This window comes from Acanthopagrus latus, chromosome 18, assembly GCF_904848185.1.
Source record: "Acanthopagrus latus isolate v.2019 chromosome 18, fAcaLat1.1, whole genome shotgun sequence".
In the NCBI taxonomy this organism is placed as follows: Eukaryota; Metazoa; Chordata; class Actinopteri; order Spariformes; family Sparidae; genus Acanthopagrus; species Acanthopagrus latus.
Window position 1 is genome coordinate 18,314,997 of NC_051056.1, and position 23,334 is coordinate 18,338,330.

Genomic DNA, 23,334 nt, shown 5'->3' on the forward strand with positions numbered 1-23,334 from the left:
CGATGCGGAGCCATCAGCTGATCATGAAACATGATCGAACAGCAGACACAAGATTTCATCAACTTTATTTCATCCAGTTAGTCTAAACATCACATCACCCCAGTGTACTGCAAAACAATCAAATACAATTTTTGCCCATAGTATTCTTTTCTTTTTTTTTTTTATAAAATATTCATTGTAATTAATGCAAACATTAAATGACTTATTCCTCTTGAGTTGATTTGTATCGCTTTGGCTGCAGTGACATTGGATTTGGTAGATTTGAAGCTTGTGAACTTATTTATTGGGGAGTTGATTTCATTTGTTAGTTGTTAGATACAGTCAGAGGTTCAGGGAAATATAATCACAGATAATGTCTACCAAAGGGCAAGTTTAGTACTTCTCATCTTTTCTCACTCCCTCACTGAAAAGCATTATGAACAGGAAACTGAACGGTTTGACAAGTTCAAAAAAACAAAAACTGTGCAGAATTTGAATACAACATTGTGCTTTTCTGGACTAACATACCGCAAACAGCTGCAAGTGGGAAATGCTACATTCAGTTACCTCGGACACTAGAAGAACAAACTTCACTTCAGACCTGCTAGGGAACGGTTCCAACTCCAACAAATCTCTCCGTAAACACAGACGATCTAAAATAAAGTTACCTATACAGCAATATATGTAAGTAGATTTACAGTATATTAAACATTAAAACACCATACAGAAATGACACCATGGTGAGCAAAAAGATGCAATCAAATCAAATCAAGTTTCACAAGCATTAACGATGTATTTAAATTTAGAATGTAAACATGATTGAGCACACACTGGCCCTTAAAAAACCCTTTTTCTTTTAAGTTTACATTTGCCAAATACAACTTGCGAGTAAATCTTTTTCACTCTTGTCGTTTCTGACTCGGAAAAATCTGACATTTTGCTGCACAGTCTCCCTAATGCCATAGTGGGCATCACACAGTCAAATACAGTCTCTGTAAATGCGGCGCACGGATGCCATCAACTCGCACAACAACATGGCCGCCCTCTGGATGGATGCCACCTGGTGTCGGGCACACACAACACAGTTTACACCGACCGTGTCCAAACACACCAGATGGGCATTATCATCTGAATACTGACTGCTGCAGGACAGGAGCAGATCGAAAAGTTGCGACATCAGAGTGCACCTGCTTTATCAGCTCAGGAAAGAGCTCTGTGATAGTGTGTACTAATGAAACCGCAACTAAAAACTTAGGTGTGTATATTGGTCATAAAATATATTAAAACACTCAGCAGAGGGTTAATAAAGATCCAAGACTTTCACAGAGAACTGTCCTTAAACTCAAAGTAATTATGTGTGGTGCTCCAATGAACTGACGTGTAGTTGTTAGCTAGTCCACAGACAATGTTCATAATGTCAAATTTTAAACACTTATTGGTCTGATGGATCCATCTGAATGTCACCCTTGCCTTGAAAATACTATCTTGAGAATGTTTTTGGCATTTTTTTCCCAATACAGACACCTATTTCTAATATATATATATATATATATATATATATATATATATATATATATATATATATATATATATATATATATATATATATATATATATATATATAAATAAATAAAACATCTACTATAAAATCTCAAAAACAAGGAGATAAAACAGATAAACATTTAAATCTAAAATATGTCACTTTGTGTGGAACGTCTCAGGATGCTGTATTAGGGTACAGAGGAGAGATGTCTGTGTAAGGCATGAATGACTTGGTGAATTTTGGTGGAGATCACAAAATCCTGGATTAATTACCGTAAATCACGGATTAAGAAATTGACAACCAGTGTAAAGTTATTACTTTCTCTCCACCATTCTGCTCTCCTGAGTGTAGCCATGGTGTGTATTTTCTGTGAAATATGTGATGAATCCCGTAATGCGTGTATGAGGAGTGGTTTGTTCGCGCGTGTTTGGCAAGCAGAATAAATAGTATGATAAACGCCGGTTAGTAAGACATCAAATAGCACCGTGTTGGCCCGTCAATGGTTGCCACCATCATAGCATCACATTTTATAGGGTGGATCCCTGGAGAATCATTTTCTGATCAGTGATTAGATGTCAGCAGGCTTTGCTGAATGTCACATTTGGCAAAATGAACAGAATTAAAGTGAGTTAAAAGTGAATCGAAGAGGTCGTAACCGTTGATCAGGTCTAAAGAGATCTGAGTAAAGATTTGGCAAATGCACTGCAGAGGTCAATGTGAAAATCTTATTGGAATCAAATATAACGCAGGTAAGGAATACAATGACTGCCAACCTCCTTGGTAGTGTGGAAACAGTTCAGTGGTGACATATGATCGACAGTCACCAACTTAAAAAAAAAAAATTAAAAATGAAAATACTGCACAGAAATAAAACGTCCACTTAAAACATCCTTACACTGGCCAATATACAGTATTAGTCACGATGAACATCGTACTCTTCATCCGGCCCAGTCAGAGATAATCTTGTCTAGCAGTTTCGTTAAAAATCAACAATCACATTGACAAAAGCAAACATCTCGTTACAATGATACTGACTGAGACAGGGAGTCCTCTGATATCCATCTTCAATGGTTGATATGAGGAGACACAAACTTAACTTTGGCACACTGAATGAGGAGGGCTGGCAGAGAGGCGAGGACTGAGCCTGCAGCTGTGCTATGGCAGTGTTTGGATGAGGGGGCTGCACGCTCATAGCCCTTTGTTGAAGTAGACCCTCTCCACTCCGGGGTGGTTGGCCCGGATTTTCTCCTGCAGCTCCGGCTCCAAGCGGCTGACTGACCTAGAGCTGCAAGAGGGGGAGGGATAGGAGAAATGAAGGGGTCAATGGGACAAACACACACACACACACACACATACACACACTCTAACTGTAGGCGGCGTATTATGCAACTTTTCAGGCAGAAGAGAATTGTGCAAACTCTGCAGATACTCGGCTAAGGAAGAGACAAGGTTCTGTGGCTCGGACTGACTGGATACTGCTATCACAGTGTCAACTTTGAACGTTTCACTCACCTCTTCTGAGGGAACAATGCGCAGCACAGTGGCGTGGCAAACACCAGGCTGCAAAAGAGATACAGAAGATCTATGAATCACACAGACAGACAGTGTAGAGCTTCCTGTTTTGACGTCAACTGGCTGTCTAAACACACCCACTGTTCAAGAGAGAGACTCAATTCAACAGTTCGGTCAGAGCAAGCTGGGTCATGCGTGTGTGCTTTAAAACTGGTGTTGTGTTCATTCAAGTCGTTAAAGGATATTACTGTTGTGATACAGGTTTTACTGACAAATCAGTCATTATATTGACAAGTCTTCCACTACATTAGCAGCTCTGTTGGGCTGTAGTGCCTAATTATAAGTAAGTTATAAGTAATAAGAGTAGCTTTGAGCTACATGCTATATTATTGTTCTAACAACAGCACAAAAATGTTAGCAAGCTGACGTTGACCACATTCACCATATTAGTTTAGAGCCCGACCGATACATCGGTTGGCCGACGCTATCAGCAGATTCTGGCCTAACACATCTATACTGCTATCAGCATGTATGATGCCCGATATGTATTGATGTGACAACTCTTGTTTTTAGAAATTATAATGCAGAAAACGATGCTTGGGATAATTTAATTATTCAATTCTTAGTAAGTTTACTGTTTAATGCACTCGCACAACAACATGGCCGCCCTCTGGATGGATGCCACCTGGTGTCGGGCTCACACGACACAGTTTACACCGACCGTGTCCAAACACACCAGATGGGCATTATCATCTGAATACTGACTGCTGCAGGACAGGAGCAGATCGAAAAGTTGCGACATCAGAGTGCACCTGCTTTATCAGCTCAGGAAAGAGCTCTGTGATAGTGTGTACTAATGAAACCGCAACTAACAACTAAGGTGTGTAAACTGCTAAGAAAATATAATAAAACAGTCAGCAGGGGGTTAACAACGATCCAAGACTTTCACAGATAACTGTACTTAAACTCAAAGTAACTCTGTGTGGTGCTCCAGTGAACTGATATGTGTAGTTGTTAGTTAGTCCACAGTGAAGGTTCATAATGTCATATTTTAAACACATACAGGTCCGACGGATCCTTCTGAGTGTCACCCTTGCATTGAAAAAAGGATCTTGAGAAAGTTTTTGGCATTTTATCCCAATACAGACACATATTTCTAACATAGTGTACAACTGTTTATACAAATCTACTATAGAAGCTCAAAACCAAGAAGATAAAACTGACACGTAAATCTAAAATGTGTCACTTTGTTTGCCATTCAGATCTTTGTAAGGCATGAATGAGTTGTTGAATTTTGGCGGAGGTTACAAAATCCTGGATTAACCACTGTCAGTGTATTAACAAGTGTCTCGGTTGATCCAGTCACAGATGGACGGCTCCAAACACAAACGTGAACGACCACCAAGTGGTGGACAAGCAAACACTGCCATCCACAGAGCTGCACTGTCAGCCTGGCTAGTAACATGATTAGATTGTCAGCTTATGTAATTCATGAGACCACCTTGTTATATAAATCTTGCAAATATTCTTTGATGCATGAAAATGTACATCTTCCAATGGTACTGTATATATAGGCCCGCTCGACAACAGGTCTGCTCCTGTGTGTGTGTGTGTGTGTGTGTGTGTGTGTGTGTGTGTGTGTGTTAGCTGGCGGGGTGTGCTGCTCCAACCACTGCTGACCTGCAGGAATGTTACACATGATTTTAATTTGGTCGCTCTGAGGTCACGGGAGGCAGGAAACATTGGCAAAACACGAGGGAGGATATGTGGATAGTTTTCAGAGGATGACAGGGCAGGATAAATCGTTGTGCAACTCTGCCTGCTGATAAAGAACACCACTTTTCTGTTAATGTAACTGAATTACTGAGGTGCCTGAAGTCACAGAAAAGCTGGCATTGAATTACAGTGGGACGGGCTCTGAGAGCTTCATCACATTCTCTAGCGAACTAACAAACGCATTCCTCTTACGATACTTACACAATAACTTGGACAGCGACATTTAAAGTGACACAAATGTTGGGATTAATGACACCTCAGATCCTTGCAGTGTAAAACTAGGTTGACATTTCAAAGGAATTCCACATGGCCGCTTATCAGGTGGACCATCTCTGACGACTCACCAGAATCCCACCAGGCCGACTTGAATAGGTGCACTCATCCATGGGAACTTCTGAAAAGACCAGGCAGAAAAAACCAATGAGGGGGCACAAAAGCAGCGGAGAATTCCCATACGAGAGCGGCCTCGTGTCCCCGGTGCTTTTCATGCCTCTGATGTGCGATTACTAAAAGAAAACCGAGTGGCAGACGCAGCGTGGGACACGAGGTTCCCTCCATTTAACTCCGACATTCACAGTATTTTTAATCTCTGATGATGAAGCCGAAACAGTCCGACATAGAGTCAGAGATATGCCTACCTTCAGAAAGGCCTTCTTCTCCAAATGGTTCATTAAAAATGGGGGGATGGCTGAAAAGAAAAAATGTAAACATTTTAAAAAGTTGTTTTAAACTTGCATTTTGATTTCTTTATAATTTAATGATGGCATAAGCTACCACTGGTAAGTTAACAAAGGTCACATCAGGTGTGGAACTGGACTGATGATACCAAGACATTCATACCCATTCCTGGAGAAGCCATGAGGATTCTGGAGACGACGACCTGAAAGATGGCCTGCTCTGCAGCTTTCGTCGACTCTCCTAACCGGTTGTCATTCTCGTCTGTTATGGGAATGCCGTGCTGAAGTTCTCTGAAGACAGGACGGCAAAACTAAATTAAGTCAGAGGAAACTAACTGACCTGAGGAATGGCCTTAAGGGGACAGTTCACTCCAAAAAATACTATATTTTACCTCTTACCTGTAGTGCTACTTATCTCTTGGGATTGTTTTGCGTAATTTGCTGAGTTTTGGAGATATCACCAGTGGAGATGTTTACCTTCTCAGGAATATAATGGAACTCGATGACAGATGTCATGATGTGCTCAAAGTGCGCAAAAATACATTTGAAACACTCAACAGAAATGTCTCTTTCCCAAAACCATGACCCTGGAACTGAGGATAATCAGCAGACCTTGTTGTGTCTCTCACCAATTGTCTTCTCTTTTTTTCTTCCTCATTTTTTCCACCGCAAATCAGCGCACAAACAACTTGGACTGTTTCATATCCGTGTCACATCTTGCCTGTGTGATCTTGTCATGTATGACCCCCTGTTGTGTGGCAAAGGCATTAGCTAGCCTCTCATCAAAAACAATCTTGTTGGCTAAACAGCACTACAGCTAAGAGGAAAAACACGTGTGTTTCATTTTTGAGTGGAGTGCCCCTTCTTAAAGTCTGTGTTTCTAGGGACAGTTTCACCAATAGTGTCTAGTCTTCTCAAGGTCAAATCCACCGTCTATTGTCAAAATGCTTAAAAAACAATGATGTGCTTTGAGTGGCGCCATACCTTTGTCTCATCAGCGGGATGTTGATACAGTTAGCAGCAGCCACAGCGGCAAAAGGAACAAACCGTCCAATCAGGGGGGAGATGTGCTACAGCAGGAGAGAGGAGCCATAAAAACAGGAGAGAAGAAATGAATCACTTGGCTTTGCTGAACCCTGACAGCACAGCCAATGTGACCTCTCAGACCACTGGAGGTCTGAGGTTACTGCAGCTCCAATTTCAGATAAAAGACGGCTTTTCTACCATGCATCACAACGTTTAACACAAAGTCTTTATTATACCTGGCAGGACAACATGCTGATTTCAGGCCATGGCCCTGTACATAATACAGCTCTTTTGTCACAAAGAGACCATTTGAGCATTGCTAACTTCATGTCAGCACCCCCATGAGGATGAGGTCGATACAGTAAAATGAGATGTAGAATGGGGTTAGATGAACCGATACCTTTGTTAGTGCATTTAGTCCTAGAGCGGTGGCAACTGCCCCTGTGGTGGCAGACACATAAGCTGTGCCAAGCTGACTGCAAACAAAAGAGGCACCGGTCATGTCATGTAAAACAAATAACTGTGCAAGTGTTGAATTAAAGGGTTAATAATATGAGCCAGTGTCTATGCCAAGGCGTCTGTGTCTTACCTGACTGTAATTGGAGCATCGCCACTCCTGTTGGTGTAGTTGACTATTGCATTGAAAGACTGATTGATCCACTGCCAGAACAACACGGCTGGAGTCGTCCTGCAAGATTGCAAAGAAAGGGCCTGATAAGTAAGGACTTGCAGAGGAAGAAAAGACTACTCCAACAGCTTTACTGTGCAAATGAAGGCTGGATTTCTTTGGTTTATGAAAGTATGAATCCTGAGTATGTTCGATGTTTTATTTTAAGTTACTACTTAAATTTGTTTAAATGTGTTAATGCTCAAAAAACACATCAGTTTCCTCATACTGTCCAGTGCAGCAGCTCTGTATTCTCCCCTCTGTCTGAAGCTCTGTTTTAGCTCCTGTCTCTTTAAGGCACCTCCCCTCCTGAATACCCCGTCTGCTCTGACTGGTCAGCTCACTCAGGCCTGAGCCAGCACCGCTGACAGCAACAGAGCAGTTGTGCTAAATACAGAAGGAAAGGGTCCAAATAAACCTTTAAATGATCAAAAAAATATGGGTCACCAGGCTGAAACAAATAGTTTCCTTTTAGTGTCCTTTTTATGTTTCATTTAGTGTCCAAATTATGTTATATACATTTCTCTTGTTTTTTGTTTTTTTTCTGTTTTGTTTGTTTCTTTAATGGAGGAGTGGGTCTGTTGTATCAGCCTGATGACCTCTCCTTGACCTCTGTTATTTCTTTTCTAATTTTATCGAATTGTTATGTGTACAAATAGCAGAAAAGAAAAGATTGTTAAAGTTGTTAGTGTCTCGGTTCAAGTGTGACAGAGAGTCCGGGACCTTGAAACTGAAGCAGCACGTTTGTTTTTCCTACTGTGAAATGTCTTCTGGGGAAAAATGCCTGTACTGATAATAGTTTCAGCAAAGGTAGAGCATGGAGTTCAATCTATAGTCCCAATCTGAAAATGAAACCTTCAAGGTCTTACTTGTAAAACGACATCATGCATCCAGTGATCGTCATGTTCATCGGGACCTGCGCTGACATGCGGCCAATCAGGATCATCTTCTCACCGGTGTCGGGATGGAAAGCAGAGTCAAAGATATACTTGGCTTTCCAAAGTTCATCCTCCGTCAGTCCAGGAGAGACTACGCCTTGTCTGAGAGAAAGCAAAAGTAGCAATCAAGCAAACTCAAGAGATATGACTGTAAAGTCCGTTACCGTCTGTTACTGCTGCTGGTTTACCTGTAGTCGGTGATGATTTTGTGTGCATGATCTAGCTGGTCGTTGGTGAGGAGGATGTTCCTGGGGTCTGTGACGGTGAAGAAATGTTTAGCCCGACCTACGAATGTGCTCTGGTCCCACCGGGGCTCCTTGATGTTTATGGAAGTGGAAAGCTCTGCTGCCATGTTTATCTGGGGAAAGAAGAAGTGTTACACAAATCACATCAGGTGTTTATCAGTGCACAAGAGTATGTGGGGAAAGATGCTTTAAGGTTCAGGGACTTTCAGTCGCCTTATTCTGCATTAAATAAATAGAAACAGGAACAGCGCTGCTACAGGAGCATTAATATCTGAGTGCTAGTTATCTAGAGGCAGGATTCTGATACAACCATCCATTATTATTACAATATACTACTATACAAGAAGTAATAGATTTGTTTTTTATTTATATATTACAGCGTCAGTATTTCACCTTTCACTCACTCATCGGATGGTGGGAACTATTAAAGTGTGACACATCAAAGGCCCAGATTGACAGCCAGTGTGAAGGGAGGATAAAAAGGAGAACACTGATCACAAATCAGTTCTTGAATCATTTTGTCAATAATTAATTCATGGTTTGTCCAATTTTGGTAGTAGTAGATAGAAAAATAAACATTAACAGAGTGGTTGGATAAACACACGTTAAATCGGCTTATTCTGTAAGGATATGACTACAAGTAGGTCTGCAGGTTCTGGCTGTCCCTTTGGTGTTCCAAAGTTTGAAAACCGCTGCTCTAGATTGTGTTTCATGACTGCATTTAACCGGGTTGATACCGACTGATAGTGTTGCAGGATTCCTGGGCCCTGCTCCAGCCCTCACCCGAGGGGACTTACAGCCCCTTCACTTCTTGTTGCCTTTTGCACACACAAGTCGCAGGAGGAGGGCTCCTGAAAATAAAGTCCCCCCCTTTCCTGGACTGCCATGCTGCTTATTCAGCATATAGTTTCCATGGTGACGGCTGACCTGACACAAGGGGTTGTGAATCACTAAACTGCAAAGCCCCATTATGGGCACACACCAACCGCCCCCCCCCCTAAACGGTGGCTGGACAGCAGTGTGTGAACAAAGCTGAACAAAGTATTTATTATTTTCAGCCATTTACTGGAGACTGCATCAGGGCAAAGTGAGCAAAGCACAGTGAGCTGTTCCCTGGTTGGGTTTAATACTCATTTATACATCACCACCACTTGTTCATTCAAACTTTATGCATTTATAACTATGAAATCTATGATTTCACAACTCCAAACCAAATAATACTGGCTTGCACTGAATAGACCCTGCACTACTAAAAAAAAAAAACACACACACACACACAAAAAAAAACATCCGCTTTGTGGATGTGCATGCAGCATGCTCCTTGTCCCTCCTGTGTGTGGCTCCATGTAACCCAGTCTGATCTGGTTTTTAACCATTTGCTTCACATGAACTACTGGGAGACACCAATGTTAAGGCAAGGACCCGCAGCAGCAGCAGCGGCAGCAGTATGATGAAACTCCACCTGAAATTGCACCAAAGATGGCTGCGGGATTGACAAGAAAACAAGAAAAAAAAGGGGGGGGAGAAGAAGAAGATGTGTCTTATTAGCCGGCGGCGTGCTGTCTCTTTAAATTGAATTAAACTCCACGGGGGCCTCTCACGAGATGACAACACAACACCCCTTTATTCTCTGAGCTCCTCCGATACAAACACCAAATCACTGCAGGAGCTGGTGTGGGCAGTGGCTGTCAGGGGCGCCTTGTGCTCCCGAACCCTGTTAATTAATCGCGTTAATTTCGGGTGAGACGAAGGTGATATCAGAGGACTGAACTTTGGACTGACGCGGCCTCTGATCTGTAAACCCCTCATCTGCTTCTGCCCCTCACTGCCAGCCAATCAAAGGCGGCCTGCATGGCTACACATTAACCTGAGATTCACAACATCTCCCCACACTCATTTATACGAAATACTTAATGCGGCGGCAGCATCTAAAGTGGAGATCTTGTAACCTCAATAACACACTGTGAGGAGAAGAAGAAAGAAAACAAAAGGCTGCTGTCTGTCAGTGGTCGCAGGGTAAACATGCTCCGTGACTGGATACGGTTAATTGTTCAACCCGACGTAGACCAGTCAGATCTGGACTGTGACTGGAGGTGTTTTCTGCATCTGAAGCAGAGCGATCAGACCCTCGTCAAACAATAAAAAAAAAAACCCAAGAATCTTCATTTTTTAAAAGAACGATCAATTAGACACATCTGTCCAGCCCCGATAATTGTCCAGCTGTGCGCCCCAGATTCAACTAGTATCAGCCTGCCACATCCACACATCCAGCCGGCAGGCTCTCTGCAGGAGGAGCCGTCTAATGGCACTTTCCTCACACACACTCTCACACTCACACAAACACGCACACTGATCGCCGCTCCTCTCTAAGGCTCGATGGATCCATTTTGAAGACACGGACAGGTTACTTACTGCACTGAGGGCTCCGGCGGTCCGCAAGAGGTGTCCCTGAAAGGCTGCAGCCAGCTAATTTTACATGCAGCACTGTCAGCGCGGCCGCACAGCACACGGGGGATCATCCGCCAGCGCCAGGAAGCTCCCCTACAAAATAAAAGTCCTGCCTCAAAACGCTCATCCACACCGGGGAAAGAGTAGAGTCGCACTGACAGGCAAACAAACAGTAGAAATGCTCTGAATACGCCCTAGTGTTTTTTCTGCCTTTAAGCAAAACAGTAAAAGCATTGGGTAAATATCAGAGAAGACACATTAAGTTCAATTTCACGTGGTGCTTGAAATTGATGCTTTATTGTTTAGGAGCGAGCTGTGCACTACTTCCGGTATTGCTGTGACATTTCCTCAGCGTCGATCCAGACAGTAAATCATTAATAACTGGTAAAACTTTCTATCTCCACACACACACACACGACTGTACGTATATCAGTCTCATATTAACAGGCAAAACTGATATCTGGTGTAAAAGTGAGTGTCCCTTCACACAGACAAAGCACTCACTGATTTACAGGTACAGCCACAGAACGAAATACAATTAAAGGCAAAATGAGTACCCTGTGGCTTTGCCTTGCTTCCTTTCATTTTCAAACTCATGATGCCAGGAATGAGAATTTAAAAAAAAAACCCAGAAGGCTTGTCAGAGTTGATCATCAGAGCTGTGTCTGGGTGTCTGTGTCCATCTAGTGGTGACAGGTGAGAGAGAAGAAAGTCACAAACTGTACTGAGAAGAAACTGGGCTGGCACTCAATTATCTACAGCAAATTCTACTACATCATCGATAGAATTTACCTTAATACGAATTACGTCAAGATCCAGGCTTTATTCCCCAAGAATTTCAGGAAAATGTCGAAAAACATTCCTAGGTTCATCCCGTTATCCGGCTCCACACCAAATCTAATGAAGTCTAATCTGGGCCGGGACCCAGCCTCAATCCAAGTTTCATGGAAATCAGTTCAGTAGTTTTTGTGCAATCAAACAAACAGACATGGGTGAAAAACATAACCTCCTTGACGGAGGGAATAAATGACGAAGAAACTTCAGTCTTTATTTCTTATAGCTGTGGCTGCAAAACATTAAGTTATATTATTTTTTCTTTTCTTTTTTTTTTACATTTGATGTCATTTGTACCGATATTGCCTACTTAAATGCATTACATTATCTCCCATAAGAGACAGCAGAGCAGAGAGAGAAAGAGAGAGAGAGAGAGAGCTACTTACACTGTGACAGGGTATAAAAAGAACATAGTCTGTCAGTGCCATGTGATAAAAATCAAATACAAAAGTGCAAAGAGAACAGATTCATATCCAACGTCTAACCCTATCATCTCACTTCACAAAATAAAATGCTGCGCTTCAGTTACAAAAAAGAAAGAAAAAAGAAAGAGTTCACATTAGATTTACTGCAACTTCTGAATTGAGGCCATGCCACATGAAAGATGCAGCTTACATACTGTATATGGAAACACACTCTGGTCATCATTAACAGCCTGACACAAAGATTACTTACATTTAGTTTCTCAGCATTATTTTTATTCATGATTCCTGACAAACCAGCAGGGTATTGTGACAGCATAGTTCATAGTAGCAATCATTTTCTAGCAATAAAAACATCATGCACAGAGAGGATTAAGTTGAAAGGATGGTGGTCTTTAGCTGTGATGTGATAGTTTTGTATTTCATTGTGATTATGGCACACTTCTTTTTTTTTTGGTCCATGGGGTTATGAATACTTCTTTCTCAAGCGACAGTGTAGCCTCACCAGCAATCTTTACAGGAAATAGTCTGGTGTACGCCGCGTCACGTGGGGCTCTCCTCTGCGTGGTGCAGGGTCAAACTGTAGGCTAAAGTAAACAAAGAGCAGGATTCATCATCAACATTTTGAAAATGATTCACAGACAGAGCCAAAGGTCCACACAAAAAAATGGATGTTTAAACTTTACTTACAAGGAGTATTTCAATGTGTCATCAAGCTCCATGATTGCTGCCTGGTTTCCACACCGATAACAATAGTTTGGGGCGCTGAAGATCGTCACTACATTTCGGTCGTGGCACCAATTGTAACCCTAGATGAGGATGTTACATTATTATCAAATTCACACCATGTGATGAAAAATTTGCACCTTGCAGTGTCTCCAAGGAAACAACAGAACGGGTGACAGTGGATAAACAAAGTTTATGTACCTCCATCACCAGCTGGTGGGCTCTTGAAACCAAAGTGAGGCCGTTTGCGTGGTTGAACGTCTCAGAGATGTCCTGCCCGAAGGTGTAACCAGCACCACGGGGTGAGATTCCCCAGCCGCCGCGATCATCTGGGTCTGACCATAACAAGTCACACATTGGACCCTAAGACATGGAGGAAACATCAATGTTGTTTCATCTGTTGGACATGCAAACACAAAATCTATACAACATGTAGAGCTACAGCTCCAGGATACGGGAAAGTTACTGTAAGACTTTGATAGAACGACAAGCATCAATCTGTTGATTATTTTCCGAATGTGTTTCTTGATCTATAATTTGTCATGAAATTGGGAACAATCTCACTTTTCTAATGCTCAAGTTAGACATATTCAATATTTCAGTATTAGTGAACACAAATAAAAACAGATACAATTGTAATATTCACGGCTGAAAAGCCAGAACCAGTTCACTTTTGGTGTATTTGCTAAAAGCCCATTTTATATGGACTATTTGCTCAATTATCATTATTGTTGCAGATTTGTTTTCTTTGGATTGACTTGTTCAATATTGTAAAATTGTTTGGAGCATCCTTGCAGCTACATGCATGATTATACTAAATATTTTAACATCTATATGTTATGAAAGTAAATGACAGAAAAACGTAATCACCTAGAAGGTCCTGTAAGAGAGGTTCCATTAATGTCAAATTTAAACTTAGCTCAGCTCAGTTTATTTATGAAGGGACAATGCAATTTGATAAAACACATGATAAAGCATGAGCAAAAATACCAGAATTAATCATGATGCAATCTTTCATCTGTAGTTAGTCGGCCAAAGTGTTAAAAAGTCTTCCGAAAAAAACAACAAATTAACTGAATTTACCTCATGAGGAACCTCCTGCAGGCGATCCAGCGCTCTGATGTGTTCCAGTGTGTCTATTGAAGGGGACAATCCTCCATGGAGGCAGAAAATCTTACAGAAAAAAAGAGAAATTAAACGACAGACTACATATATCTATCGTCCCGTGCCACATCTGCGTACACAACCTTACCTGATTATCTACCAGTGCGGTGAGGGGCAGATAGTCAAACAGATCTGTGAAGTACTTCCAAACATTGGCATTTCCGTATTTCCTCAAACACTCGTCGTAGAAGCCGTACACCTGTGTGATCTGTCTGCTCTCGTGGTTCCCTCTGAGAATTGTGATTCGTTCACGAAATCTTACCTACAAACAAACGTGTATTCATGAACAAAATGCAGGAATACTCAGGCATGAATATCATCTTTTTCCTACATACTTATATTGTATACCACAGCAACAGTGGCAGCATCAGTGGCCTTTTTTTTTTTTTTTTTTTTGCTTTTACCTTAAGAGAAACCAGGAGAGTAACTGTCTCCACAGAGTAGTAGCCTCTGTCAACATAGTCTCCCATGAAGAGGTAGTTTGTGTCTGGAGACTTCCCCCCAATCTTAAACAGCTCCATCAGGTCATGAAACTGGCCGTGGACATCTCCACAGACTGTCACCGGACACCTCACCTCCTGCACATTGGACTCCTTTGTCAGGATTTCCTTGGCCTTAATTGGAAAATAAAAAAACAAAGACAACACAGGATGATGATGTTGATTAACAGACACAGAGTGTGGTGCAGAGTACAAAACAGGCATGTTTATCCCCCCTCAAGCCTTGATAAAGAGAAAACACATAAACACTTAATATTCATCCTTTTACATCCAGGGAAAGCTGCATCAGAGTATTATACTGTGATGGTGCCAGTGCACTCCAGTGCTGAAGAGGTACCAGGAGTGGGCGTAGCTAGGGAAAACATATTTGCAGCCATGCCCCTCCATCTTCTTGACGAGTGGTTTCCCATAGCAATGTACTGCATGCAGCAGCAGCAGCCAAATGGTGTGCTCCAAAGCAAGGCCACATGCATTAGCTGACGCTGGTCCAGGCTGTAACGTTACTGCTGTTCAGGAGGTGTGACAGATAACGGTCCGCTAGCATCACAGCGAGCTAATGACTAACAGCTCTGCGCAAACCTTACCTTCTCACACAGGACTTTGACCTGATTCTCTGACAGCTGTTTGCACTCGTTCAGTTGTTCAATCCATCCGTCCAGCTCCTTGGTAAATGACTTGTCGTCCATGGCTGGGTTGCTGTCAGCTAGCGAGCCGACTAGCTTTTTTTTTTCTTTTTCTTTTTTTCCTTAGAAATCCTCGGGAAAACCTCTCGCTATTCGGTTACGTCTCGGTGGCCCCGGCTACGCTTCGTCCTCGCGGGCTACCTGGACATTCGCAGCTTGTATGTGCGCGCGTGTGTGTGTGTGCGCTCCGCTAGATCAAATGCGTCAACGGCTCTGCGTCCCTGCAGGTCGGTAGGGACTAAACTGTTTGGTTCACATCGTACAGAGATGATGTTACCGCTCCTTGGTGGACGACCAAGGTGACCCGATAATGTCGCAAAGCCCAATAAAACGAACGTTATCTCGGAGATACTACAGACCCAACCCAGCCAACTGTGGTCCGGAGCGAGGCTGAGTAACTAATCATGTTTACGTCATGGCAGCCCCGGCGGATCCTTCGGGGGGGGGGGCGGGGGGTGAAACCGCCTTGTTATTATAATTTGAAACGATTGAAATTAAAAGATTTTTAAGTTGTATTTATCTTATTCGAGATTGTTAGTGTGTTTTTTTTCTTCTGAATGTTGGTTACTTAAAAAGTGATATTCCTGGTTGGGTCCGCCCTCTGCTGGAAGAAACGGCAACAGTTAGGACCAACGGTTGAACTGCAACGTCGCCAAAAATAGAACACCACAGTGACAGGTTAGTTAGCTAACTAGTTAGTCGGTGAGTAACATAGTAACTTAACACTTAGTGATAGGTCAGATAATATATCACAGACGTATAACATATGTTAAAATTGTGTGTGTGTGTGTGTGTGTGTGTGTGTGTGTGTGTGTGTGTGTGTGCATATTTTACATTTTGTGGGTGACAGTTTTGGGGCTCATGGAAACCCACAAGCTCTTACTGGAGCTAATTATCATGCCAAATAAACAGCAAGACAACAGTGAATTATGGTATTTGCCTATTTACATTTTGTATGAGGCAGTTGAGAGGCTTGTTGAAAACCATATGCTAATAACGTGTAGCTAATTATTGTGCCTAAAACCAACTCTAAAATGGCCCTTTCAAAGCTAAGTTAGCTAGCCAACTTAGCTATCAAATCAGAGTGCTAACTTAAGTAATTAATGCTGAGTTAATACCTAGCTAGTTAGCTATAATAGGCTATAATATTTGCCTATTTACATTTTGTGGGTGGCAGTTTAGCTAGAGGCTAAAGTGCAGCTAATTATAAAGCCTGAAACCAACTCTAGAACCACATTTTTAAAACTTGTTAGTTATATTAGCTGTCAAATAAGGTCAATAACTTAGGCAATTAATGCTTGGTTAATAGCTAGTTAATTAGCTGTAGTAGTCCTTCTAGTTAAAGGTTTGTTCAAAGCTGGTTAGTTATCTTCGAAATGAAGACAAGTGGATGAGCAACCTATAACAGAAAGTATGGCCATAGCTAAGTTATTTATTTTTTTTTTTTCTGTCAAAATCAACAAGTATTTTTTTTTCTAAAATAAACCACTGATAATTTTGACAAAGTCACAGAGAATTACCACCATACTCTTTTCATTACTTGTTTTGGTTCATAGATACAACAAACTAGATGGTTCGGTATCAACGCTCATTCAATATTTAAGCAAATGTTCTAAGCAAAAAATCCATCATAAACTGTCCATTGTGCCCTGCACCAAACAGCTTACTGTGAAGTAAGTGGATACTGAGGAAAGTCAAAGGAAGCAATAACACACAGGAGTTGCTGAAGACCACACCAGAGAGTTTAAAAGAGAAGGAATGTTCAGTAAAAAATCCATATATGCAGCTTCAAAGAAACATTCAAACTTTTCTAGATACTTGCCACATACCTCTTCACCTAGCTGTCTTAATTTAGCTGTTTAAATATTGTTGAAGGGCTTGTATGAGAGTTGTCCAATGTCATCAGCTATTTAGCCAGCCATACACCTATGCAGTCTTATTCTGAGGCTTTGAATTTGTGTGTGTTGCAGACAGGACACCAATAAATTCCAGGATTAGTACACCACTCAGTAAGTTTTGTTGAAAGGGGTTTAAACAATGTGAAATAGATATTTGTAATGCATTTGTATTATGGAACAAAGAGTTGGTTGTACTGCATATCCGTATCTTAAAAATGAGGGGAATGTGCCACAGGTGCCCTTGGCTATAACTAAATAGATAACAGTGTGCTCCTTATTGGGTCAAGCATCTGTTGAAGACTTCTTTTCTGTTGTGATTACATTGCCACAGAAAACAGACACAAACCTCAGACAGGAGCCAGTGTTCTGACATTATGATTTGCTCTCTCATCAGAAAAGGGAGGTTCTTCTTCCAGATAAGGAATGGTCTTAACTCGTACTTTATATAGAAATTGTCAAAATACAGAACCAATTAGCTCTATCTTTGAAAACAAAACAGGACAATGATTTCATGCAGTGTTTTTTCAACTTAACTACAGTGTAACGAGACATTTTCAGCATTTCTAAATATCTATGCTTGTCCATTCAGATAGACATTTCTTGACCTGTCAAAGTCATTTGTATGTCCGATATATCCGCTGTCAGAGCGAACTACACTAAAAAAGACTACACTACCCACAGCCAGTCGCCTTCCTCTCAAATGCACATGCGCAGTCGCTCGTTCTACTCTGGACAGCTGTAGGAGAAAATGGCAGCACACATGCTAGGGCAGCAGGTAAGACATTCAATGATTTTGTTGATTTTTAATCATTTCATGATTGTTGTGACCGAACATTTAACAGCTTAAGAAATGTATACAGTGTTGCATTCCCTCCGGAGAGCAGGAGGAAAAGCTACATGTCGAACTAATTCAGACGAAGCGTTGCACTTGAATGACTGCTAACGTGCTAGCCTGGAAGCTAGCTGTCTTTAACGTATGTAGTACAGAGCGTGCCTGAAGTGCATCAGCTCTAGTTCTGGTTTATCTGTATTCATGTCATGCATTGCTTTACTTTTCTAGGTCCGTCAATTCAGCACGTCTGTGGTCAGACCTGTTTCAAAACTGGTCAAGGTAAATAACGTCGTATTGCACGAAGTATAACGTCACAGATTGTAGCATAAGTTGCGTTAATTAATCTATTTATGTGTTTATGTCCCTGAAGCCTCCCATCCAGGTTTATGGAGTGGAGGGCCGCTATGCCACCGCTCTGTTCTCAGCTGCCAGCAAGCAGAAGAAACTGGACCAAGTGGAGCAGGAGCTTGGAAAAGTCTCCGTAAGTATAACAAATACACTCAATTGTAATACAAAGATGAAGAGGACAATGAATGACTAAAGCAGTGTTTTCCTCAACATTTCATCCCAAAGTGATGAAGGTAAATAGCTGTGTATCTAAGAAATAAAGCACTGGATTAATGATCTGACCAGTGTCCTGTTTTGCTAATCCATGCTGTTGCACCTCAACCTACCATTCTCCTAGTGCTTAAAATCGGTTGCCCTTTGCCGTGTGCTGTTTTGTTTTTCAGACCCTGATCAAGGACCCCAAGCTCGCCAGTATTGTAATGAATCCCCATGTAAAGCGCAGCATCAAGCAGAAGACTTTTGGTGACGCTCTTACAAAGGCTAAGGTTTCACCCATGACCATCAACCTCATCAGTGAGTGATCAGTGACCAGGCTAAGTTTACTCATTGCTGCTACATGTTTGGTCTGTTTGTCAACATGGCATTATCCTAATCGTAGCTACGTAGACGTGGGCTCATAGTGAGTGTTTAGTGTATTTTGTGAGTGAAGTGTGTCCATACACATCATCATAAAACCAAAATAAGCCTATTTAATAGGTAAGTATTGGAGGTAAAACAGTCTTCTTTAACATTTCCCTCGAAGGATAGCTGTCCACCAGCACATACCGGATACTAATTTGTAATTATTGTAATAAATAATAGTCAAGAAGTAAAGAACATTGTATAGGCTGTTACTTTCTTAGGTTTGTTCATATGAACCAATCTGTAAAAAGTACACAATGAATTATAATACTGCAGTTTTTTACTTCAGAATGATGTACAGTCATATCACAGGTACACACTTAACAAAGTGGGTTTTTATAGTTGGTGCCAAATTGAAATGTGTATAATATCTATATACAAATATGTGTGTAATGCTATACTCAAATTCTTCTGGCTTATTTTTTTAAGATATAAGCAGCAGCAGCAGGTAAATATTGAAACCTATTCCTGCTTATTGTTTTTGTCCTGAGTGTAAAGTAGAGCTTCCCAATTCCTAAAAATGTCTATTTTGGCAGATATTATGATTTCAGTGATTCACAATATGTGGGAGTCATTTAATTTTTTAGCATTCCAATTATTTATTTTCATTGAAAACTGAAATCATGATGGATATATTTGTTGGGGTCCGTACCAAACAAACACGTTCTCTCACATCTGGAGAACAAGATATATAGACCAGCGCATCTTTGCAGCATCACAGTACTTTTTTCATAATGATACTCTTCCTGACATGTCATAAAATCATAAATAATTGCTTGTGCAATTTGTAAAGTAAAGTTTAAAGGAAGCTCTCTTTCTTTCTTGGGTCCCTGTGACCTCTGACGGACCTAATAAAGGTCATAGGGAGCTAAGGATCATCAGACTTAGTGATCATGCTACCATTGTACCGATAATTTGCATTTTAGCCTTTCAATCTGCGTAAAGGTCAGTTTCTGTGTTTTATTTTGTTTTTGGATGATTTGTTGGCACAAATTAATCATGTTGTGCAAGATTTTCAGTTTAGCAGGAGACATATAGTTGTGTAAAAACATACTCTCAAGTACATTTATAAAACCTATTCAACTGGCCAATTGTAAGCTCCACAATGCATGTCCACATCAGAATTGGTGTTATATTGGTATAAATAAATTCTGGAGCATGTTTCTTAGTTTGTTAAACGTGAAAAACATATAAAGCTGGACCAGTTGGGTGAAATCACAAACACTGTCTTTATTTTAAAATGGTGTTGAACAATATGAGTGCTGCACACTGTATAATGTCTATAACTGTATAATATTTCTCAACTCAAGGCCAACAGTAGGAAATACAGAGTATCAAAAAAGTAAATCTTGCTCAAACATTTCCTTTTTTTTTTTTTTTTGCAGATGTTTTGGCTGATAATGGTCGTCTTCCCCTTACTGGTGATGTTATCACTGCTTTTGGCAAGATGATGAGTGCACACCGTGGAGAGGTCCTGTGCTCTGTCACTACTGCTCAGGTATGAAACTGGTGGACATAAATTATGTATTTTTGTTGACTCTCGGTGTCAAATAAAGGGTACCTATTACATGTCAGGAACTTTAAAGGAATTAATTGCATTATTTTTAATGTAAACATGTTGTACAGTCAACCAATGAATGTGTATCCATTTCAGCCTTTGGATGCAGCTAACCTTTCTGAGCTGAAAGTAGCTCTCAATGGCTTCCTTCAGAAGGGTGAAACTATCAAGCTGGAAACAAAGGTAGAGTGTCAGTGCATGACTGCCTAAAACATACCAATGACCATTTTGAAGTTGGTGTAATTTTTTTCTTAATTCAAGTGAAGGTGGTTGAATTCCAGCAGTAATGTTGTGTTGACCTATAATTTGAATCGTTGTGTCCTCTTCACAGTCGGATCCTTCAATCCTGGGTGGCATGATCGTCAGTATCGGAGACAAGTACGTGGACATGTCCACCAAAACAAAGATCCAGAAGCTGACCAAGCTCATCAAGGAAACTTAAGTCCTATGGACTTAATTTTTTGCAAAAGATTGGAGGCGACCAACGCTGATAAATGTATATTGCTACCTGTTCCAGCACTGCAGGTGCTCCATAAATCCAGTGTCTGTGCTTAAGTTCATATGGATGTTAATAAAAATTACAAAAACTGAGACTGGCTTTTGTTATTGATTGCTTTGTAGTTGTGCCAGCTGTGTGCTCATACTTCTTCACAATGACTAATGATAATGATCAATACACATGCCTCAACTGTAAAAAAAGTTAAGTAATTGTAGTTGGTCGATTAGCTTCAATAAATAATCTTGCTGGTATTGCAGCTACAGGCCCACGTTTTACCATTACGATGCTTCTTTGTTTAATATGGTCTTAATTTAGCATAACCACACGGAGTGACACGGTGATCCGCCGCTGCGTTTCCTGGAAGCCTCTGCGCATGCGTGGTCAGCGCATCCTGTTTTATTAAATTTTTTTCCAGGCGAAAATGGCTGCCTCTCTCATCTAAACCTCTGCTTAAAGGATTAAATGAACATGAAATAAAGAGCAGAAATCGCGGTCTCACTTCAAAACGGTGCTGATGGACGCCCGGGCGTAGATCGTGCAGCGCCTTCACAAAGATGTTGTGGCTGCCAGAGAAGGAAAATGTATGCGATTCGACATTAACCCTTTCCAGCCCAGCACCCACCAACAAATAAGGTACGAACTATTCATTTTACGTTCTTAAATTAGTTGAGCATTTCCGGAGGAAAACACGAGGCTGCTAGTTCTGGGCATGACTTCTGTTTTGTTTTTTTGTTTTTTTTACAAACTACGACTGTATCTGACTTGGCTTTGTCTTGACATCACTTGTGTTTTGTGTTGCAACGCTAAAAGGCCTGTGTGCTCCACCAAAAGTAAGCTCCTAAAAATGCCTCTTTGGCTTTGTGTTTGTGTGCGTGCACGTGTCCATGTTGCTCCCTGATGTTTATATTTCTCTGCACTCCCACAGAAAATGATGCATCAAGTGACCAGCAGCAACAGTGACTATTGTATGAGTGGACTGGCAGAGGACTGTCATCCTGCCAGCCACTTTGATCTATGTAGCACCCAGTCCAACAAATTCTACCCCTCTCAGACAACCCCTGGTCTGCAGCTGTCCCTTACCGGCCTAGCCCCTTTGCCACAGGGCATGCACAAAGTCATGGCATGTCAACTTCAAGACGCCCAGAGCGACTTCGGGCCTCAGATGGTGAAAATCAGGGGCACTGAGCCTGCAGGGCCCGACGGGTCCAAGAAGAAGAAGGGCATGGCGAAGTCAGGGCGGAGAGGGAGGCCATCAGGTACCACCAAGTCAGCTGGTTACCGTACAAGCACTGGACGTCCACTGGGAACAACTAGGGCAGCTGGTTTCAAAACTAGCCCGGGGAGGCCCCTTGGTACCACCAAAGCAGCAGGATATAAGGTCAGCCCTGGACGGCCCCCCGGCAGCATCAAGAGTCTAGCCCGGCTCAAGAAGCTTGACTTTAGCAACTGCAGTGTTCCCAAGAAACTGGACTTCACTAGCTGTGATGTTCCTCCTTTTCCGTACACCACGATGGAGAAAAGACCCCTCTGTGAGCCCAGCGGCAAAGTGGATGAATCCAGCGAGTAGTTCTTCTGCTTTTCCCTCTAGTGTTCGAGAAAACATTTGTGTGCATGAGCAAGACGATGCCGAGGAACACAATTTCTCTCAAGGGTTGGAGCAAAGAACTTCTCGTTATGTAGAAAACAGCTCTGACTGAGTTTTCATTGTACAGTGTTTGACATGTTCTTCATCCTCTCATAATAAATGACTGAATTAGAAGTATGTTATTCCACTTTGGCAGAGATGCATGCATACGAATTAATCACACTGATCGATATAGGCAAAAATGTATTTACCAGTTTTCAAACCTCTCTAGGGAGCGGATCTCTGTTCCCCCTCGAGCATTTTGTTCCTCTGAATTGTGACACTCTCTTACTCTGCTTTAATATTTCTATGGCCAGGTTCGTGTGACATTTTCTACATTTATAAAAAGTGCATTTTAGTACAACCGGCCAAGTAAATCAGCTTTTTTCCTGAGAATAAATATGTGGATGTGTAGCTGTCCTTTCTGTGCTGTCCAGTTAAATACATGTTTTATTTTGTAATATTATCCTAGCGTCATGCCTACAATGGGAACACAGTGATACTTTTTTTTAAATTTTTATTTGCTTGACCTGATAAAACTCAACGCATATTATTCTTTTGAGCACTTGTTATTTCTGCACTCTGTGAATATAGTTTTGATTCTGTACTGTAACGGTGTGTTTTTGTCCCCAGAACTCACTTAACAAGCACTTCCAGATTTACATGTATGTTGTTCTCCTTATTCGTTAGAAGAAAAAAAAATGACTTCATGAAACAGAAAAAAAGGCTTTGTGGAATATGTATTAATTGCTTGTGTGCTGTATGTGAAACCAAAATAAAAGAAATAGTCTTTTCCACAGCAGTATTTCCTGTC

The 23,334-nt window shown here is 41.4% G+C and overlaps 4 protein-coding genes across 6 annotated transcripts; 2 read left to right on the plus strand and 2 right to left on the minus strand.

The window, feature by feature from the left end:
- Window positions 1–48: 48 nt before the first annotated feature.
- sfxn1 (sideroflexin 1) lies at window positions 49–10,907 on the minus strand. Its single transcript, XM_037076719.1, has 11 exons — window positions 10,776–10,907; window positions 8,307–8,476; window positions 8,050–8,220; window positions 7,103–7,201; window positions 6,914–6,989; window positions 6,472–6,557; window positions 5,651–5,778; window positions 5,449–5,498; window positions 5,155–5,204; window positions 3,035–3,082; window positions 49–2,807 (listed from the first exon to the last, which is right to left on the minus strand). Exons 2-11 carry the CDS (start codon window positions 8,468–8,470, stop codon window positions 2,711–2,713), a joined length of 969 nt encoding a protein of 322 aa, XP_036932614.1. The 5' UTR covers window positions 8,471–8,476; window positions 10,776–10,907; the 3' UTR covers window positions 49–2,710.
- A 931-nt stretch (window positions 10,908–11,838) lies between these two features.
- On the minus strand, window positions 11,839–15,566 carry LOC119007217 (serine/threonine-protein phosphatase 2A catalytic subunit alpha isoform-like). Its single transcript, XM_037076720.1, has 7 exons — window positions 15,042–15,566; window positions 14,362–14,571; window positions 14,046–14,219; window positions 13,877–13,966; window positions 12,995–13,156; window positions 12,758–12,876; window positions 11,839–12,654 (listed from the first exon to the last, which is right to left on the minus strand). Exons 1-7 carry the CDS (start codon window positions 15,141–15,143, stop codon window positions 12,582–12,584), a joined length of 930 nt encoding a protein of 309 aa, XP_036932615.1. The 5' UTR covers window positions 15,144–15,566; the 3' UTR covers window positions 11,839–12,581.
- A 110-nt stretch (window positions 15,567–15,676) lies between these two features.
- On the plus strand, window positions 15,677–20,988 carry atp5po (ATP synthase peripheral stalk subunit OSCP). Of its 2 annotated transcripts, XM_037076723.1 has the most exons (9): window positions 15,707–15,818; window positions 17,111–17,149; window positions 17,684–17,813; window positions 18,099–18,149; window positions 18,241–18,351; window positions 18,602–18,731; window positions 20,225–20,337; window positions 20,494–20,580; window positions 20,729–20,988. In XM_037076723.1, exons 3-9 carry the CDS (start codon window positions 17,787–17,789, stop codon window positions 20,837–20,839), a joined length of 630 nt encoding a protein of 209 aa, XP_036932618.1. In that variant the 5' UTR covers window positions 15,707–15,818; window positions 17,111–17,149; window positions 17,684–17,786; the 3' UTR covers window positions 20,840–20,988. The 2 variants fall into 2 exon arrangements, with proteins under 2 accessions (XP_036932619.1, XP_036932618.1); XM_037076724.1 differs by lacking the exon at window positions 17,111–17,149 and having other exon boundaries at window positions 15,677–15,818.
- A 178-nt stretch (window positions 20,989–21,166) lies between these two features.
- Window positions 21,167–23,334, plus strand: si:ch1073-44g3.1 (UPF0461 protein C5orf24 homolog). Of its 2 annotated transcripts, none has more exons than XM_037076721.1 (2): window positions 21,167–21,529; window positions 21,822–23,334. In XM_037076721.1, the coding sequence occupies exon 2, from the start codon at window positions 21,825–21,827 to the stop codon at window positions 22,461–22,463; it is 639 nt and encodes a 212-aa protein (XP_036932616.1). In that variant the 5' UTR covers window positions 21,167–21,529; window positions 21,822–21,824; the 3' UTR covers window positions 22,464–23,334. The 2 variants fall into 2 exon arrangements, with proteins under 2 accessions (XP_036932616.1, XP_036932617.1); XM_037076722.1 differs by lacking the exon at window positions 21,167–21,529 and adding an exon at window positions 21,567–21,726.

Coding starts and splice junctions, on each gene's coding strand:
- sfxn1 (XM_037076719.1), bottom strand. CDS start 8,470: ATGGCAGCAGAGCTTTCCACTTCCATAAACATCAAGGAGCCCCGGTGG. Junction 6,558..6,913: donor GACTAAATGCACTAACAAAG/GTATCGGTTCAT, acceptor CTCCTGCTGTAG/CACATCTCCCCCCTGATTGG. Junction 5,499..5,650: donor CATGGCTTCTCCAGGAATGG/GTATGAATGTCT, acceptor TTTTCTTTTCAG/CCATCCCCCCATTTTTAATG.
- LOC119007217 (XM_037076720.1), bottom strand. CDS start 15,143: ATGGACGACAAGTCATTTACCAAGGAGCTGGACGGATGGATTGAACAA. Junction 14,220..14,361: donor CTCTCCTGGTTTCTCTTAAG/GTAAAAGCAAAA, acceptor GTTTGTTTGTAG/GTAAGATTTCGTGAACGAAT. Junction 13,157..13,876: donor TGCAGGAGGTTCCTCATGAG/GTAAATTCAGTT, acceptor TCCATGTCTTAG/GGTCCAATGTGTGACTTGTT.
- atp5po (XM_037076724.1), top strand. CDS start 17,787: ATGGCAGCACACATGCTAGGGCAGCAG. Junction 17,814..18,098: donor CACACATGCTAGGGCAGCAG/GTAAGACATTCA, acceptor TTACTTTTCTAG/GTCCGTCAATTCAGCACGTC. Junction 18,732..20,224: donor CATGACCATCAACCTCATCA/GTGAGTGATCAG, acceptor TTTTTTTTGCAG/ATGTTTTGGCTGATAATGGT.
- si:ch1073-44g3.1 (XM_037076721.1), top strand. CDS start 21,825: ATGATGCATCAAGTGACCAGCAGCAACAGTGACTATTGTATGAGTGGA.